The sequence below is a fragment of the Symsagittifera roscoffensis genome, chromosome 2 (assembly GCF_963678635.1).
Source record: "Symsagittifera roscoffensis chromosome 2, txSymRosc1.1, whole genome shotgun sequence".
Lineage (NCBI taxonomy): Eukaryota > Metazoa > Xenacoelomorpha > Acoela > Convolutidae > Symsagittifera > Symsagittifera roscoffensis.
Window position 1 is genome coordinate 17,613,760 of NC_087063.1, and position 18,006 is coordinate 17,631,765.

General features: G+C 37.3%; 1 protein-coding gene across 1 annotated transcript; it reads left to right on the forward strand.

Moving 5' to 3' along the window:
* Positions 1-1,620: 1,620 nt before the first annotated feature.
* Positions 1,621-16,724, forward strand: LOC134838954 (uncharacterized). The gene is made up of 7 exons (XM_063854325.1): positions 1,621-1,831; positions 9,779-10,005; positions 10,295-10,396; positions 11,628-11,777; positions 12,718-12,816; positions 12,903-12,989; positions 13,109-16,724. Exons 1-7 carry the CDS (start codon positions 1,720-1,722, stop codon positions 13,859-13,861), a joined length of 1,530 nt encoding a protein of 509 aa, XP_063710395.1. The 5' UTR covers positions 1,621-1,719; the 3' UTR covers positions 13,862-16,724.
* Positions 16,725-18,006: the final 1,282 nt, after the last annotated feature.

Genomic DNA, 18,006 nt, shown 5'->3' on the forward strand with positions numbered 1-18,006 from the left:
TTGTCTTCTTTCGGAGACAGCTGCTTGATGGTCTCGGTCAGTTCTGTTCTCAGAAACCTCAGCTGGAAATTTTGTACCAATGCGCGTTCAAAGCAGCCATTCTCCGGAACTCTAAAATTAAGAGAGCTGGGTATCACGTCGTTCTTCAGGCAGTTCTCAAGAAGCTTCTTGCGAGACACAGCAGCTCTGACTTTGCGCAGTGACTTCTGATACTTCGGCCAAAAAATCCAGTGTCCGTACCCAGTTAATAACTTTTTGAAAAGTTCCCATGATAACAACCTTGATAAAGAGCAACTACTTTTTCATCAATGTGAAAAACAAGATAATTAAACTTGTTTATTTCGGAGTACTTTCGGCTATACAGCCATCATCAGCACTTAAAAACATGAAGTTTGACATAAAGCAAATCACAAAATCCCAACACATAGTAACAAAATACTAAAACAATCAGAAGAGATTCCAGCCAGATGACTCTGGAACAAAGAAACTCGATGCTTTCGATCTGAAGTTTCTTTCGATCTTATCTTTTTGCCCCTTGTGTCAAAGAACGCTCTTAACCCTTGTTTCTGAATTACCTTACTTTTTTTTAAAGAATTGGGTCTTTATCAATTTCTGTCGCCGTTATGTTGCTGTTGCTGTTTTAGTTCTTTTTTGTATTGGATTTTCAGACTGTACTGATCGGAGTTTGTTTAACTGTCCAGTTGTTCCTACTCGAACTTGTTTAGTCCCGCCATTTAAGGTGAGACCCATTCATAAAGCTCGTGTATAACTGTTGTAGCGATACAGCACTTGAAACTTTCTTTCCATTGGACGAAAAGAAAGACAAAATTTGTAAACATTTCTTCATGTGTCCTACTTACTAAAGTTTTCTGCTAACTGGAATTATTATAAAGATGAAGTCACGGGCAAAACAAAGAAATTACAAAAATAACAAACTATCATAAATAAGAAATCAATCGGCCTAACCTCTTTTTTGCTATGACAGAAATTTGACTCGGTCAAAGAAGAATATCCCATTGACAAATACGTGATCCAATTCCAATGGCTGAATTAATTTAGCAAAAACAATTTATATTAGTTTCATGTCTGGCTTTTATATGGGACCATAGGGATATTTACCTGACCAGAGGATTTAAATACTTTGAAACGAGTACCCAAAGTTTTTTTATGGACCAGGGGCAAATCAAATGATCAGATTGATATTTTTAGCAAGTAGATCTTTTGCCTAGAATTTTTTATGTTGTCCGTAATAATGTGATATTACGCGACAATTGGTACTATATATACGCGTGTATGATAACTCGAGTGCCAGGAAGGAGGATGAGCGTTCAGATCACCGATTGGCAGATTTCGCCCCTACTAAATTTCCCCAAACCACATTCATTACGATATTTGGCGTATTGGTCATTACGAGCGAAATGCTCCACTTAATTAAAGAGCGGTGAAATATGCCTTCAAATTAAAGAGTTGCGAAATGTGTGTAGCTTAAGCAACACTAGCCATGATGTTCAGTGCCACTTGCACAGAAACCAGTTATTTTGATCTAAGTTTGCGTGTGGTTCTACTGCCCTTACAAAAAGATGTAATTTTGTTAAATTAGTGTTATATTTTTTCAGGTGTTGAATGCAGCGACTAGTTTCACTGACTATATGGGACCCTATTGCTTCAAAAGCTTTATTTTTCGTATCAGAAAATGAAAACTAGTTTAAGTTATTTTTAATGGTCAAAGTTAGTCTAATGAGTGATCCTTCCGCCATCATAACCCAAGTGAACCCGAATGAGCAGGTTATTCCAGCAGAGAGTAAAAATCATTCGCAAACCGACAATACAGGTAAATAATAAGGCATCGTATCTTTGTCTCGAGCATTGAAAAGAGGAAGTTTGTCTTCGGGCGTGTGTTTCTTTTCGTTTTCTGCGGAAAATTGGGTACAAACAATTATTGGATTGGGCCCAGTGGTATATCATGTTAAAGCCCTTTCAGCCATGATTCCAATGAAATTAAAAATTTAAAAATATTTTTTTTTTTGGTTTTCACAAGTTCCATTCAATTTCGAGCGAGTGGAAACGAAAATGGAGACAAAGCAGCTGCTAAATTTGTGCTTTCAAAAATCTTAACTGATTAGGAGGGGCGTTTTCGGGTCCGTTTTTGGTGTAAATTGGGGTCCATTTTTGGAGACCTTCAGTGAAGATCCACCCTCCACGTTGTCCTTATAAATAGCATGCTTTGATCTCAACTTGCAAATAGCTAGCTAGCTACACGCTGCCAACAGACATCAAGGTGGTATCAAGCGGAGGAAGTCCCTCACAGTTCCACGGTGTTGGCACTTCTCGTTGTCATTGTATATCTTCTCCGTATCCAACATCGAAGCAAAACTTTCCCGCACTTAAGCACAAACTTTCCCATTAGCCCTCACTGCTTATTCTCCTCAAAACAAAGCTATTCTGAAGTTTCATTGATCAGTGTGGTGTCATACGGCCGATTGCGGTTGGTTGCATTCGTTGTGTAGTGGCATAGAATCTACACGACGTTGAAATAGAGACTTCTACTGCAAATCTTGCACCAGAGCACAACCAACGCCCAATGTTGCCGAGGAAGTTGCGGCCACTTCCGGGCTAACATGCTATGCTCGACTTGGGTTGCACACTGCACAATCAACCTGGCGATATGCCAGCAGTCACACCGCCAGCAACTGGAAATTGCCTGCCGTCCCTGCAAGAAGTGCTGAAAAGCCGGATCCCTACCGTCCGTTAAGTGCCTATCTCCCTTCGAAATGAATGGGCTATCTTAATGGAGGCCGGTAATTCGTTCCTGTGATCCGGTTCAATATGCTATCAAAAACCGTTCTGGTAGCGCCAGAACATGACTGTCGTGTCCATCAAGCAAATTTTACTACGAAAATCAGGCGAAGGTTTGCGAGATGGCGATCATTACAAGCTATGGCTGGAAGCTACTGAAATCGAGTTTTAAGAAAAACCGATTTTAAGCCTAATATTAGCGCTGCGAAAGCCCTAGTATCGAAGGGTCAAGCAGCTGCCATGGTGTCAACCTTCAATAAGTTAAAAGAGCTCCACCCGGCCTCAATGAAACCAACTTGTGAAGAGGAGTTACTGCCAGCTTACCATTTTGACAACAAAGCTGTTTTGTCCGCTCAGTCGTCTTTTCCTTGGGCACTTCATCAGGCGCAGCCCGCTGGTTTCCAGAGAATTGCTCAAACGTCATCTCTTGCCTCCTCCTGGCAATGCAACAGCAGTGACAACCACCCTTACGTCTCTGGTCATCCTTCTCGCCGCTGGCAAAGCACCCGCATTTCGTGCGCATTGCTTCTAAGATAATGGAGGAGGTCAGAATAAGACTGCCCGGTATCTGTGCCTTCACCGAGTCTTGTAACTCCACTCGAGTGAGTGCGTAGTTCAAGATGACCCATTAGGCCCCTTTCTTTTCGCCATAGCTCTCCATCCGCTCATTGAACAGTTGAATGCGGATATTCCTTCCCTCTCTCATAACAGTTGGTATGTCGATGATGGCCTTCTTGCCGGAGTGAAACATCTCTGATACAGGCACTGCCGATTGTCACCGACGAAGCCTCAAAATAGATTTAGAGATAAGGTTGGACAAATGTGAGGTCTTTGCGAACAATGCTCTATCGCTACTCCCTGATGAGATCCCGTGTAGCCTACCAAGTGTCTCCTGGAAGCCCTGATAAGTAGCGCCAGTTTTACTGCTAAGTGTATCCAGAAAAGGGCGGATAATTTACTCCCTCAGAGGTTCTGATCCGATTGACGAATTATACGACGTCCTCAAAATTTTTGACAATAGTTTGAGAAACGCTTCCTCCCTGCTCATTGGTGCTTCCTTGTCAGATATGACCTGGCTGCAGGCCTCATTGCCGCTGAAACTAGGTCGTCTCGGGATCAGGCGCGCTTCGGACCAGCATGTCCCTGCGTTCCAAGGTGCCTTCAACAAACATCATGTCTAGTCAGGGAGATAACCGGAAGAGAATTTATCATCTCGAAAAACCATTAAGGTAGTCAACCGAGTTAAAAAGAACTGCAAAAGTGTGCCGACAAAGCTGCTCGTGAACACCTGAAAAGCCTGAGTAAAGCGGCGCGAGAAACAGCGGTGCCAGATATGGGGGGTTAAATTCTCTATCTTTACCGCACGTCAAATTTTTTTCGCTGTTTCGGCCCTGAAGGTAACGAATACTCCCTGGGACGGCAAAGGTACTGGGTTCGAATCTGGCGGGATACTGTGTTTTTTCTAAATGGGAAATTTCTCGTTTCAATAAATTTGTCGGCTTTTTGTCTGTCTTAGTTGCAGCATTGTTATTTATTTGCTGTAATTGTTTTAAGCTTTAAGCGTTTTAATTTACTTCTGATGCTTGTTTTTTTTTACCATTGACTTCGATTGTATTTTTTTTGTTTTTTTTCTTTTGCTTAAATATTCATTCTGCCCAAATGTTTTCGGCTGAGTGAACTATTTTTGAGTAATTTCAAAGATTTCGTCCCAATTTTTATCGGCTTAGTATTTATAGTTCATGGTATTTACAGTTCATGGTTTCAAGTATTTATAGTGCATGGTTTCCTAGTTTATATACTCGCCAAAACTTTCTGTTAGAAAAGAAAGTTTTTGATAATAATTTTTTACAAAGTTTCAGTTTTTATTGGCTGCAAGGTTTCTGATTTGTTTTTTTTTCCTAATATAAAAAATGTGGGGAATTAGTTTTAGTTTTAATTTACTTGTGTTTTAGAATTGAGCAATTTTCTATTGCTATTAAATTGATTCAAGTTGATGGCATAATATATTTTTTCAAGTGTCAAAATTTGTTTCGGAAAAATTTCATTTAAGTTTTGAACAATTTTTTTTCAATTTTGACTTGATTATTGTTATATCTACGAATTGTTGCAATGAATATAGCAGTTTTGTCTACGAATATTTGATTGTTTGGTTGCAAGCAAAGTTTTTAAGTACATTTAGGAGCTTTTAGATTTCGATTGTTTGACCAATTTTTTTATCATGAGAAAGAAATGAATGCAGTTTGTGTAGGCCAAATCCTTCTGATATTTCAGCTCGTTGATTTTTGCGAAAAAAAAGTTTCCTAATTTTTAGGCCATTGTTTTTCAACAGATTTTATTTAAGGTTTTTTATTTTCCTCTGAGATACACTGTCCTTTTGATTTTTGGCGTTTTGTTTTGTATCGCAAGTTGTGCAAAGTTTAGCTTCGCTTCCGTGTTTTAAATTCAGTTCTTTTTCAAATGTTCAAAAGAAAGCCGGGTTTGCATGCGAGGTGCTCACTTTTTGTTTTGAACGTCTCGACAATAGTCGGTATTATTCAGGCTCAATTTTTTTCGCGGTTTGACTTACGATTTCTTTTTAAGTCAGTTCATTTCCTTTTTTAAGTGGAAGGTAAACTTCACTATCGAACAGCAAAAACCTTATCGATTTTAATTGTGAAAATGGATTTTAATTATGAAATTTTCCAACTAAATATAAAAAATCCTCAAATTGGATTAACTGTTATCACAAAAAAGTTCAATCATAAATTGGTCTAGAAATTCAAAAAGCTTCAAGGGCATATAATTTGTTCTTGGAAATTTGAAAGTTGATTTTTTCAAAAAAAAAAAATCGATATTTAACAGTAGTTTTTTTAACATTTCGTTTTAAATAGGCGTTCCATTCGAATTTTAGTTTAATAATTTATTCAAATCAAGTTAGCAACTCCGATTTTGCATAATTACCATTTATTAGTTGTTTTCTATTTTAACGGTTAATTCGGCGTTAAAGGTGTCGGCGTATGTTATGTCGACTTAATCGCTTCCTATTGTGTCCTGTGAAGGGCGAAAAAATTCTTGAATTTGCGCGGGGGATTTGAAAAGGTAGCTGTTATATTTTGTCACAAAAGGCCGCCTTATTATTGTTGGCTTATTTACCGCCTTAATTTTGTTTCAACGCTAGTTTAATACTGTAACATATACTTCATTCGAGATACTTACTCAATTTTGTCAAAACGTGTTTGTTTCCGAGTTAGTGGCTCGTGTCTCGTTTTGCCAGCTAGCTAGCCATGCTATGCTTGCGATGTGTTGATTTTCAATGCAAACAAAATTCAATCTCTGGATCATGCTCTTGGTAAACATTCACACGAAAGAATACAAAAATGAAAAACGAAATTTTAAGTACAAAATTGGCTGATCCTCTTTTTTTTTCAAAATTCTGACTGTCCTAAACTTGTCTGAAAAATCGGCTCGATATAATGGTTTTGCTCGTTACAAGCAATCAGCTCCATGTTGTTAAAAGTTTTTTCTACTGAATCACTTCCTGTGAATTTTTTTCCGCACGCTGATCGTGGTAAGAGCGTTTTTCTTGGTGTTTTTCCTCAATGCAAAATCAGATACCGGTATACACTTCAGATGGTGTCCAGTGATGTATCACATTGACACAATTTTGGATTTAATTTGAGCTGCCATGAAAGATTTGAAATCATGTTTTAACGCTTGTGATTAGGAAGAGATATCAAATTGGAACAAGGGTTTCAGGCTCATGAATGCTATTACGCTTGCGATTAGCAAGCGTTATCAAACCGGAATATACGTTTTTTAGGATTATTAGAACCACTTGAATCATTTTTATCTTAGCTTCACATGAAATCAAAAGTGAGACGTTAGTTCGCGCATGTGGCGAAGAGGTAACGCACCTGCCTATAAACCTATAAAGGCAAATGTCAATGGTTCGAATCCGGACAGGACCTGTTTTTTGTACGCGCGTGTTGTTGGAAAATTGTCTACGCGTCAAAAAATTTTTGTGGAATTTCCTGTTTACCTGCTTGCTTTTGAAAATGTGGACAGGAAATGGGCAGGAGAATACGATGAAACAGTTTTTCATGGTAGACAAAACACCTTTTTCATGTCCAAAAATGAACACAAAAACCACCATAGTTGTTAGCCCTAATTTTAAAAACATGGTTTTTGTAGTAAAAATTAAAAATGAATCGATAGATTGACGCTAAATGATCTTATAAGTCCTTCCCGATGTCAATTACCCAAATTTCCTTCGTCTAGGTAGATGCCCCAGTATTTGAACAAAAATTTTCTCAGGGAGGCTTGTTCACAAAAACCACCAGTGCGCCGGATTAGTTACCGCAGCATCAAATTTGCCTAAAATGTGGTAATGTTTTACTCGAATTCAGGTTTAGGGCAAGTAATTGAGTTTCAAGAAGTTTTGACTGTTTTTTTTGCAATTTTTTAATTTTTTTCATGTTCGTTTAAAATGCTTAAAAGTTGTTTTCTTTATGAATTCAAGGAGTTTTCAGTGCATTTAGCGCAGCAGCAACACCCATGCTTGAGATGACCAATCCCAGTTGTTCGACTTCAGTCGGGGCCTGTTTTTTTTGTCGAAACTGAACATTTTCGAATATTCTATAGACTTTCGTGTCTGCTAATTTTTGTCGACTTGGGTCCCGCAGCATTTTGAAAGCTCTTTTTAAAGTTTCCTAATCGTGCAGGTGGTTTTGTTGTACGATTTTTTTGTCCTTTTTTGCAATTTTTCTAGCTTTTACAAAAAAAAACATTTAAAGTGTTTATTTGTCTTTTCATTTGCTGGTAATCATATTCATTTATTTTTCATAATTGGTCATCATAATCATAGCGAAAGACATTTTTAGGTGAATTAAAGTTCACTTTTAGTATGTTCATTTGTTTTCATTTTGGTGGCTTGAATTTTGATTTTTTGGAAGCAAGAATCAAATTCGCCAATCAAAAAAGGGTTCAGTTCGAAAGTGTTTCTTGTGTTTTTTTTATATTGATCCAGTTTTCTCAATTATAAGTTTTCAAAAATAGAAGATTGTTGAAGTTCACAATTCTTTAAAATGGTTTCGCTCGCAAAAGCAAGTGACTTGTAAGCGGGTACTAGATTTTTCTTAAAATAACTTTTCATACAAATCTGTAAAAAGTTAAACGTGCTTTGTTTTTGAACCTTAACATATTATATTCGCCTTCTCACTTAGTCTCGTGGTTATGCTGGTGTCGTTGCACCCTACGGTTTGTAGTTCGAATACCGGACGGATTATGTTAAGAGTCGATGAACGTAGTGATAACTTTTATATAGCGCATGATGATTTTTGTTCTCAGGAAAAGTTTTTAAATTATTCAAGCCTAAAGTTCAATTCATTTCCTTTGTTAAAGGAGAGAAAAAGGAGGCAAACTCTACGGTCGAACATCGAAAATAAAGAGGTTTTGAAAAACTTTTGAAATTGTTTGTTTTTTTTTTACTGGAAAAAGTTGAATTGTGAGACTTTCTGTCTTGATTTTCATTCACTAGCTTGCAATGTTATGATTTTGTTGCCTTGCTTGTGTCTCGAAGCTCTGCTTCTTCTCTGTGCATTACTTGTTATTCCGACCGTTTGAAAAACTGTGTATTCGGGTGGGTTTTAGTTTTTGTTTTCCATGCAAAATCGGGTATCACTAATAATCATCGGAATGAGTTGATTGATATAGCATTTTAAAGCCCTTTCAGTCGTGATTCAAACGACCTTGAAAAGTTTCCAACAATTTTCTCCCGTGTCGATTTTTCGTCTTACTTCGAGCGAGTGAGCGTGCCTATTTACGCTTAATTTAGGCCGCTTTTTTCTCGAGTGATTTTAGTTTGTTTTGGAGTTTCACTAACGCCATTTTGAAAATCAAGAACTTCGAAAATTTCCTGCAATAAAACCGGAAATTTTTTTTTCTTTTTAATGATTTTTGTTTTGTTTTTCTTGTCATTTTTCTTCAAAAACTGTTGTCCAGTTTGGCTGTTTTACCATTACTGTCGAATATGCCTTGTTGTAATTTTTCGTTCAGATCCTTTTATCACACCACGATGAAAAAACTATACTAATTTGAAGGGAAAAAGTTTTTGTTTTTTAAGACTATGGTCGGAACAGTGTGTTACTTGCACAGTAACTGGCTATTCTTGTTTTTGGGGCTAAAATTCTACGCTTTTGGGGCTAAAAAGCAGTGTTTTCAAATGTGTTATCAGTTTTTTGTGACTCAAAAAAGACACATAGTGGAATGATGCTGAACGCTTGTAAGATTGAAATCTGGGCTATTACTTCATCATGAGAAAGTTGAATTCATGTCGAACATATAAGCGCCTATTAGTTTTTTATCTTTGCATTATATAGAAGAGGTTTGAAATCGTCGCAAACTTTTGGCTGTCAGTTTACATCATAATATTTGCGCTGGGCTTAAATTAAACAATTCGTACCTAAAATTAAACTAAACCGTACTGCAAATTTTAAATGTTGGTTGGACTTATTCGTAGAAAAAATATATATTCCAACTGATTGACAAACATCAGTAAGTGTTTTTATGAGCTAACTAACACACAACGTTTTAGAGCTCGTTGAACGTTTCTTCATTGTGTTTTGTTCTACTTATGTTTACTAGCATAAAGTTTTCTTCACAACTTGATACAAGCGTAACTTTTTCGAGCCAGAATATTTAAAGCTATCTGTTTTTTTTTGTCATCTGAGAGGCTTAACTTGTTGGTATTGTAAGTTTGCCATTACAATGATTTTAGTTTATTGTCATTTTTTGTCCTTATATTTTTTTGAGTACTACTTGATTCAGGCTTTAGGATTTTTGAGATGTGAGATTTGTGCGAATAGTTTTTATTAACTTAGTTAATTTTTTACCTGGTGATAATTCGAGTACGGGCACGAGTTATTGTACGGTGGCGTCGCAGATGTGTGCGAGAAGATGCGCACTAGCTCTTCCCTGTTTAATCTGGTCAACCGGAACTTCTTAGATTTCGTCTCTGGAACCGACGGGGCGGCTGGAGTCAATGGCCAGAAGAAAGACAAGGACTCGGCGGGTGGATCAGCCGGTGGTGGCTCAAGACACTCGGGAGGCGGAGGCTGTTTCCGCTCTCTCTTCTGCTGTCTGAAGATCAGGAGTAAGAAGCCCAAGCCAGAGCACAACAACCCCCCAGTAGCTCCCCTGGCCAACACAACTGCCGCGGAGCAGCCAGCCACAGTGAGTCAATTCTTTTAAAATCTAGATTTAAAAGCTTCTAGCTTTTGTTGGGATGGCTTTCTACTCAAAAATTTTTCAAGGGGAATGATTTCGAAAACTTGTTGGGGTTGGGCTAATGGTCGGATGTTTAAGAAACATTTTCTGACCTCTGTATTTACGTCGTTTGATTTTTATCAAATTTGCTACTGTATGTTAGTTCATAATAGTTAATTAACAAGGAAGGCACCCCGTTTTTCTACATGCTAGAGGCCGCAAATGACAGTGCCTATGTATGGTTGCGTCTGTTTAGAATCGAGGTCATTCTCTCCTGCCCTGCAAGAACCCCCTGGATCGGAACAAGAAGTGTGTCGTCATCGACCTGGACGAGACACTAGTCCATAGCTCATTCAAGGTTATTACTCATCTAACTTTTTCTATCCTCAGTCAAGATGTGGTTTCTAAATGCGAAAGTGACCCTGACACAAAAGTGTGGTTTCTGTTGACACAGAGCGCTCTGATCGATCCGGTTCTCTGTGATCATTGGTAATCTTGTCCACCTATTGGACTGAATCAGGTCTAAAACTTTGAAAGAGCATTAAAAAACGTATTTCTCATAGAAGCAATGACTCATAAAAAAGGATACGTAAATTTTTTGTATTTTTATTATGAGTCGATGAACGTAGTTCAGGCTCTCATATAGGTCGTGATGTTTTTTTTTTTCGTTTTTTTTTTCAGGAAAAGCCTTAAAGTGGTTTAACAACAGAAAGTGCATTCATATATATATTAATGGTGTTATAAATGCCCTTAGCTATTTGTGCACCTTTTGAGTTCAGTTCAAGTTAATTAAGAGTAATGAACGTCGTGAAGACTCTTATATAGTCTTGCTGATTTTTTTTTCATGAAAAAGTCTTAAAATATTCATGCACTTAGGTATAGTGCTTTTTTTGAGTTCAATTAAAATTGATCTGCTGAAAGTGACGTAAATAGCAATCTCCAAATACAAACATGCAAATGGCGCGAAAAAACGTGAATGATTTCTAGATTCGAAAGCGGAATTTGTTTTTAAGATTTTCAAGCGGAATGAAAACTTTACCTATTGATCCAGTTTTCTCAAGTTGGGTTCATGCTATCAAAAAAGCGCCAATCATAAATTGTTCTAGAAATTCAAAGAGCTTTAAGGGCATCTATTTTTTTCTTTGAATATCGAAAGTTTTTCAAGAAAGTCAGTGATTTTTTTGTTTACTTCCGGTCGGTACTCTTTTCCAATCTTCGATTGGCTATGTTTTGATGAAAGGTAAGCAGTATCAGCACTCCAGTTACGAAAGAGAAACTGGCACGAAAAAAGGTGATCCATTTCTTGCTGCGAAAGTGGAATTAGTTTTATATTTTCCACCGCAATAAAAACTTCACCTAATGCTCCAGTTTGTTCAAATTGAAATAGTTTTCTCAAAAAATGCCAAAAACAAATGTTACTGGAAATTCAAAGGGCTTTTAGGTCATATATTTTTTTAATTTGAAATACGAAAGTTGAATTTTTCAATAAAAAACAATTCAGTTCGTTTTCTGTTTTTTTTTTTGTTCATTGACTCCTTTCCAACCATCTGTTGGCTATATTTCCTTCTGTAATGCGAGTAATTGTTTAGCCGATTGACAACGCGGACTTTGTGGTTCCGATCGAAATAGACTTGACGGTGCACCAGGTCTACGTGCTGAAGAGACCCCACGTGGACGAGTTCCTGCGGCGCATGGGGGAACTGTTCGAGTGTGTCCTATTCACCGCCAGTCTCGCTAAGGTCAGTGCATTTCACTCACATAACTCACTCAGTTATTTGCAATTGAAAAAAAGTAACTGTTGAATATTTATCGTAACTCGTAGATTGGAAACAATTTATGATTACCTGACCAGTTGTTCTGTTTTTCAGGCTGATAGGTTTTTGTAACAAAATTTTCAAATATTTTGTCAAGAAAGAGTTAATGCTTAGAAGAGAAGTTCATGACCGAACCGTTACAAAAATTGAAAATTCAATTTTTCGCTGTTTGAATTTGATTTCCTATGTTCAGTCGTTTCCTTCGTTAAAAGGAAGGCAAAATGCATTATCGAATAGCGAAAGTGTAAAGGTCACGAAAAACGTGATCGACTTCTAGTTTTGAAAATGGAATTTAATTTTAAGATTTCACAGCGAAATAAAATTTGCCTATTGATCCAGTTTTCTCAAATTGGGTTAATTTTAACAAAAAAGTGTCCATCATGAATTGTTTTACAAATTCAAAGAGCTACATACTCACTCTAATTTTTTTTCCTATTTCTAAAAAAAATAATTTTCCAGAAAGTGTACCCCTTTTTGGCCTCTTTTTTGGAAAAATTTGCCTGCGGCGCAGAAAGTTTGGTCAAAATGGGCGAAAACTTTGATTGACCTAAAAAGGTTCACAAAATTTTTCGAAAGTTTTTATCCCGAGACAGTCTTTGGTCCGAACCTGCGTTAGTTCGTTGTTTTTCGAGTTATCTAATTTTAATTATATTAAAGTCTTAAATGGCTTCATATGAGTTGGGTCTAGGATTTTCGTGAGGTGGAAAGATTTTCAAAAACGGACAATTTGGCTGATCATTTTTTGGTCGAACAAATTGTTTTTTTTTGTGCTCTCCCAAATCATTATAAGGATCTACCAAATCAAGTTTCCAAAACGATGTTCTCTGAAAGTTTTCTGAGCTAAGAAACGTGTTTTCTTTTAAAGTACGCGGACCCGGTGGCTGATCTGCTTGACAAATGGGAAGTATTTCGAGCTAGACTATTCAGGGATTCGTGCGTCTATCACCGTGGAAATTACGTTAAAGTTAGTATATTTTACTATCCATAATTGCATAGCTTCCTCTCGTAAATCAATATAATTTGAACTGAGTTGGTAATGTGTTTGCTTAGGACTTGGGGCGATTAGGCCGCGAGCTGAAAGATGTCATCATAATCGACAACTCTCCCGCTTCCTACATTTTCCATCCAGAAAATGCGGTGAGTGAAACAGCCTTTGGCGCATTAATTTTGTATCGACAAATTGCTTGAACAATTTTTTAAACTTTTTATACTACATGGTTGAAAAGAATTTGTTCTGAAGAATGGAATACTTTCAGATTCCAGTCAACTCTTGGTTTGATGACATGGACGATAGAGAACTGTTAGAATTAATTCCGACCATGGAGAAAATAGCGAGCACGAATGACATCTATCCAGTAGTGAAGGAGTGTGCCCTATCGAAACAGAGACCGCCACTATCCTCGGTCAGCATCATGCCTCCCGCGCAGGAGATAGGCGCCTACACCATCACCAGTCCTCCCCCACCTCAACCCCCCTCCTATGCGACCGTCTCGGCAATCCGAACGAGCAACAATTCCGATAGTGGAGACGTGTCTTCGGTTAGTTCCGGGTCCTACACAGTCGTCGCATCAACTTCGGCATCCTCGGCAACTTTCGTGGGACCGAATACGAGACTAAGTGGTGCTACGAATGCCACAAGCAACAACCCCCAGCCGTCCGAATCCATAAATGTTAATGTAGATAACCCTAACAGTAGCTCAGTTAGTAACATACAGCCACAGCAGACGACAGCGTATCAAGGCTCAGAACCGCTGAGGGAAAATAACACTACTACTACTACCACGACGACTACTATATTTTCTACAGCCTCTGAAACAGGCTTCGACGAAACCAACAAAGGCCAAGTGTCGCTGCTTGCCGGTGACAATGAGGTCAAAAGATCTGCATCTGAATTGGTAACGGTGTCAAACTCCTCGCAGGTTGAACTGAACGCTGCAGATAACTCAGCGGGATCGAAAGGATCCATCTCAGCGAGTGTTGCGGCAACGACAAATTCAACCCAGGCTTGATTTCGTGCAGCTTGGAGAAAAGGAAATGTGGTCGCAAACGTCCATTATAATTGGTTTCTAATTCACTGTCAACAGAAGTTACGGTCTGAGTTCTATTCTGCCTTCAGTAGTAGACTAGTCACACTGTCCAGACAAGATGGCCTTATTGTACTAATTCTGTCACTCATCAATCGCTTGCGAAATCACTCTCGCTCTTCTGAGATCCGCCTCGAACATCACGATTTCGATCGCTTCAAGGGCATTGCACTAAGTGCTCACTTTTTCTATTGGGACGAGTCAACGGGTTAGGTTCTAGCTTTGAACTTGGTTTGCCGGACCCCAGACTAAACTTTCATCAGTACTATTGCACTTACTTGGACTGTTTTGATGACTGATTCATTGAGCGAGTTGACTATTAGATGGATATTGAATTGTAATTCGGAAATTAATTATATGTGAATGCTTCGGAAATGACGATTATGCAAATTTGATCTATTTTACAAATACTTTTTACAAATTTCTTAATTCGAATTCGACCAATTTTCATGCAATTTGTCAATTATTTAGCATTCATCTCTTAATCGAGACGTTATTGTTGGGATGAAAACGATTGTCTCAAGTTAGTTCTGATGCGTTACACTTGGCCAGACTTAGTTATTCTCAGCCTTGTACCTTTGGCGTGCTGGGAGTTTCGGTGTAGCACTAAAAAAATTTTTACTCTTGCTCAAAATTGATAGTTGTTTTTATAGAAGTAATACCTTATTTCTACGCCACTATTATCCACTGACTGTTTGTTGCGCATTACATGAATTCCATTCCACGAAACAGCGCATTGAAATTTTGTCAACGAACATTCGTTTATATATTCTTTTTCGATACGTTGACGATGTTTTTGGTATGAAAGTCTCGAATTTAAACTGCCTCCAGCGTATGTTGATGACTCAGTTGCGCCGGAGTGTCTTTGCTTGCTTTTTGAATTTGGATTCTTTCGAGCGCCATGAGTCCCAACATCCGAAGTGTCCAAGCAAACGAAGGCAGCCGGTGGAGACTTTTACCGGAATTCCCTTTGCAATTCAGACGAACTCAAACAGTGCTATGCCTCATCAACTTCAAAGAATTAATTGTAAAACTGTGATGTAGTTTTCTTAATTTTTCGCATTTTGAAGTCAACAGATGATTTTTGCAAGCCAAGCGAAAAGTTTCAGTTTTTTCTTTATAATACTAAAAATCAAAACAGTTGACTTCAAATTTTGAGTTTGTGTTTGAAATCAATTGCTTAGCGTTACCATTTTGTCACATGTGAAAAGGTCGTTTCGTTTGTTATGGCTTTAATCATTTAGATTTTTGAATTTCCTGCATTGTAGTCAATTGCGATGTTTTTGCAAACTGCTAATCACTTTTTCTATTGGTTTCCCGCTTAATTGAGTAGATTTTTAGCTGCTGTTTATTTTCCATATTTTAATTTCCAAGGAAACTGGTTTAATTTAGTGATAAGTAGTTTGAACATAATTTTCAATTCAGACATGTTAAAAAGGTCACAGTTTCAGTTGAAGGCCAGAATCGCAAAAATGATACATACTAGAAACAAAAACTAAGGTAAACAAAGAGTTTGCATTTCAGCCATTTTATTTTTGTCAATGGTTCTTCTAAAAGCAGCGCCGATGGAACCGTATTAGTGTCCGCATGTAGATAAAGTACAAAAAATCAGCTTTTTTCAAGCTTAATGGGAACTAGTAACCAACCAGAATGAAAAATGTGTAATTTGAATGTAATTAAACGGACGATTTATATTTATCCCAGCAGCCTTTTCTCAAGTATCTCTCCTATGCCTACTAGCTCACACCGGGTAAAAAGGACAAGCCAAAATACCCTTTCGTTCCCTCCTCTTTATTTAAAAACTCTCCCTTGCTCTGCTGACCCGGACGCTGGAAAGGGTATGCTAATTCCGGCAAAATTGACAAAAGAGGGTTGACTGAAGATGCTTTCTTGTTCAAGTCATGCAACTTATCTGTTTGACTCTTGTGTGCGTTTGTTTTGAACTGAATACGCTGCATTAAAAATATTGAAAGAATTAAGACAGGTTTGAATTAATTAAAAGCGCAGGTACGGGCGTAATTGGGGAGGGTGGATTTGACACCATCGCAGCTAAAAGAGTCCCTAATTTGGAGAAGTGTACCCATCTCACGAAATAATCAGTTCCTCCACTTCACTCAATTTTCAACACTGAATTTTGTATTTCAACGCGCCATAAAATTACAGAGACAAAAAGGAAGACGTTTTATTTAGGAAATTAGATTATTTATTAAATGATAGAGATCGTTTTAGACCGCTGCTGAAACGTTGACTTTTCTTTCAAGACTGAACGTGCATCTAGCTCCACTCTGGCTTTCGTCCCCCTCCCAAGAAAAATTCATCAAATCGCTTCTTCACCTCATAAAAACTTCGAGATTCTTCCTTTTTCGTGCTGTATTGTATCATTGTTATAAATTTGCTATTCGACTGGTGTAAGCTGTAAGGAAAAACAGTATAGTAGTACTAACGGACTTTAATGTATCTAAAATCTTCTACTCATGGTCCCAAATGAATTGAAATTGGTAGTCAACTATAAACAGAATTGATCAAATCCCCCAAATTAACTTGTCATAATTATCAAAAAGATATAAATAGTTCGATAAATTTATTGCGATTCACAAATGCATAATCTTATTCTGTTCGCTCCATTTTGAATAAATTGAATTGAAGTGAATTTAAATTGAATTTTTATTTCATTCTTACTATCGTATTGTACTAGTGTACAGTAGCTGCTAAAGCTATGGATTAATTTCTAAATTTTGATATTTTTTCTCTCAAAGTTGATAATTTCAATTCACCATACATGAATCGATTTCTTTTCCAGATAGAATAGCAAGGTATGCGCGATCAAAAACAAATGAGAAACTAGTTAAATTAAACTACTTGCTAGTTTTTGGGTTGTTTGGTAGTCTGCTTTCTTCTCTCGGCGACATCCCTAATTATTTTTTGTATGGTTGTTACGCTTGCGATTAGTGAACGTATTGCAACCGGGTACTATATTTTCCCATTCACTTCTTTTCGCGGGACTCATCTCCTCCGAGGTCTCGAAATCTCAACAGGCTTGTCCTAGACAGACCAATTTTGAGCGTGTTGACATTATCAATAAACGTTTTACTCGAAGTATGATTTTTTGTTGGTTGTAAGTTTACCAACTCGATTCAATTGAAGTCTGCCCATTACTGCTTTATAGATATTGTATCATGGCTAGCAATTGTCTTTCTTGGAATGTTTTCCTCAAAATGAACTTCATCTATGACCAATCGAGACAATTGTATGAAAGTTGGTTGTCCTACCTTTCAAGTCTCAATAAATGTGGTAAAGCGAATTTAAGATTTTTATGATGTTTTTAAAAGGAAAATTTCTTAAAATTTGATCACGTTCGAACTTGGTTTTTGTTGGTTTGACATTAGATTGATGAGTTCAAATTTGCTAAAAGGAAGGAAAATTTAGATCTCGAATTAAGAAAGCGAAAATGAAGCGAAAGATTGTGAATGACTTCTAAATTATAAGATGAATTTCCCAGCGGAATTTAAGATACTCCTCTTTTCTCTAATTGGGCTTATTTTTTGACAAAAAAAATCTGTCATAAAAGATTCTTCAAAATTTATGATTTTCAAGAGAATTTTTTTTTCTGGCTAACTTCAGTTTGTTGACACTTTTCCATTTGTTTGTGCTATGTTTGGTAGATAAAATGCCGGTAGATAAAATGCTGATGTATCCTAACTGGTTAAAACTAAAATTTTTCTAGCTTTTTATTTGATTGTTTTCGAGTTTAACTTGAGAGTTAGTTACCAGTACAATAAAACTAATTGATAAGGTTCAATCAGGTTTGGTTAGTTTTTATCACTTAAGTGGGCTTTTTGTTGAAGTACAATGCCTTTTTTTCACATTTCAGTGTAAAGTTTCCTTGCGCAGTTTCTGCGGTTATTAAAGAGCTTGAGCGATACCCACTCAATTAAATTAACTTCCTTGCAGCTTGTATTTAGTATGCACACTTGGGTGCTCCGTCATATAACCGTATAGTGGTTGCTGCGAATGGCTATCGAGCCATTGTTGCTAATTTATTATTCAAATGTCTAGCTGGGTAGGATTGT

Excerpts from the sequence above, each read along its gene's own strand:
- LOC134838954 (XM_063854325.1), top strand. The coding sequence starts at position 1,720 with ATGGTCAAAGTTAGTCTAATGAGTGATCCTTCCGCCATCATAACCCAA. Across the intron at positions 10,397-11,627 it reads TAGTCCATAGCTCATTCAAG|CCGATTGACAACGCGGACTT; the intron begins GTTATTACTCAT and ends GTAATTGTTTAG. Across the intron at positions 11,778-12,717 it reads TCACCGCCAGTCTCGCTAAG|TACGCGGACCCGGTGGCTGA; the intron begins GTCAGTGCATTT and ends TTTCTTTTAAAG.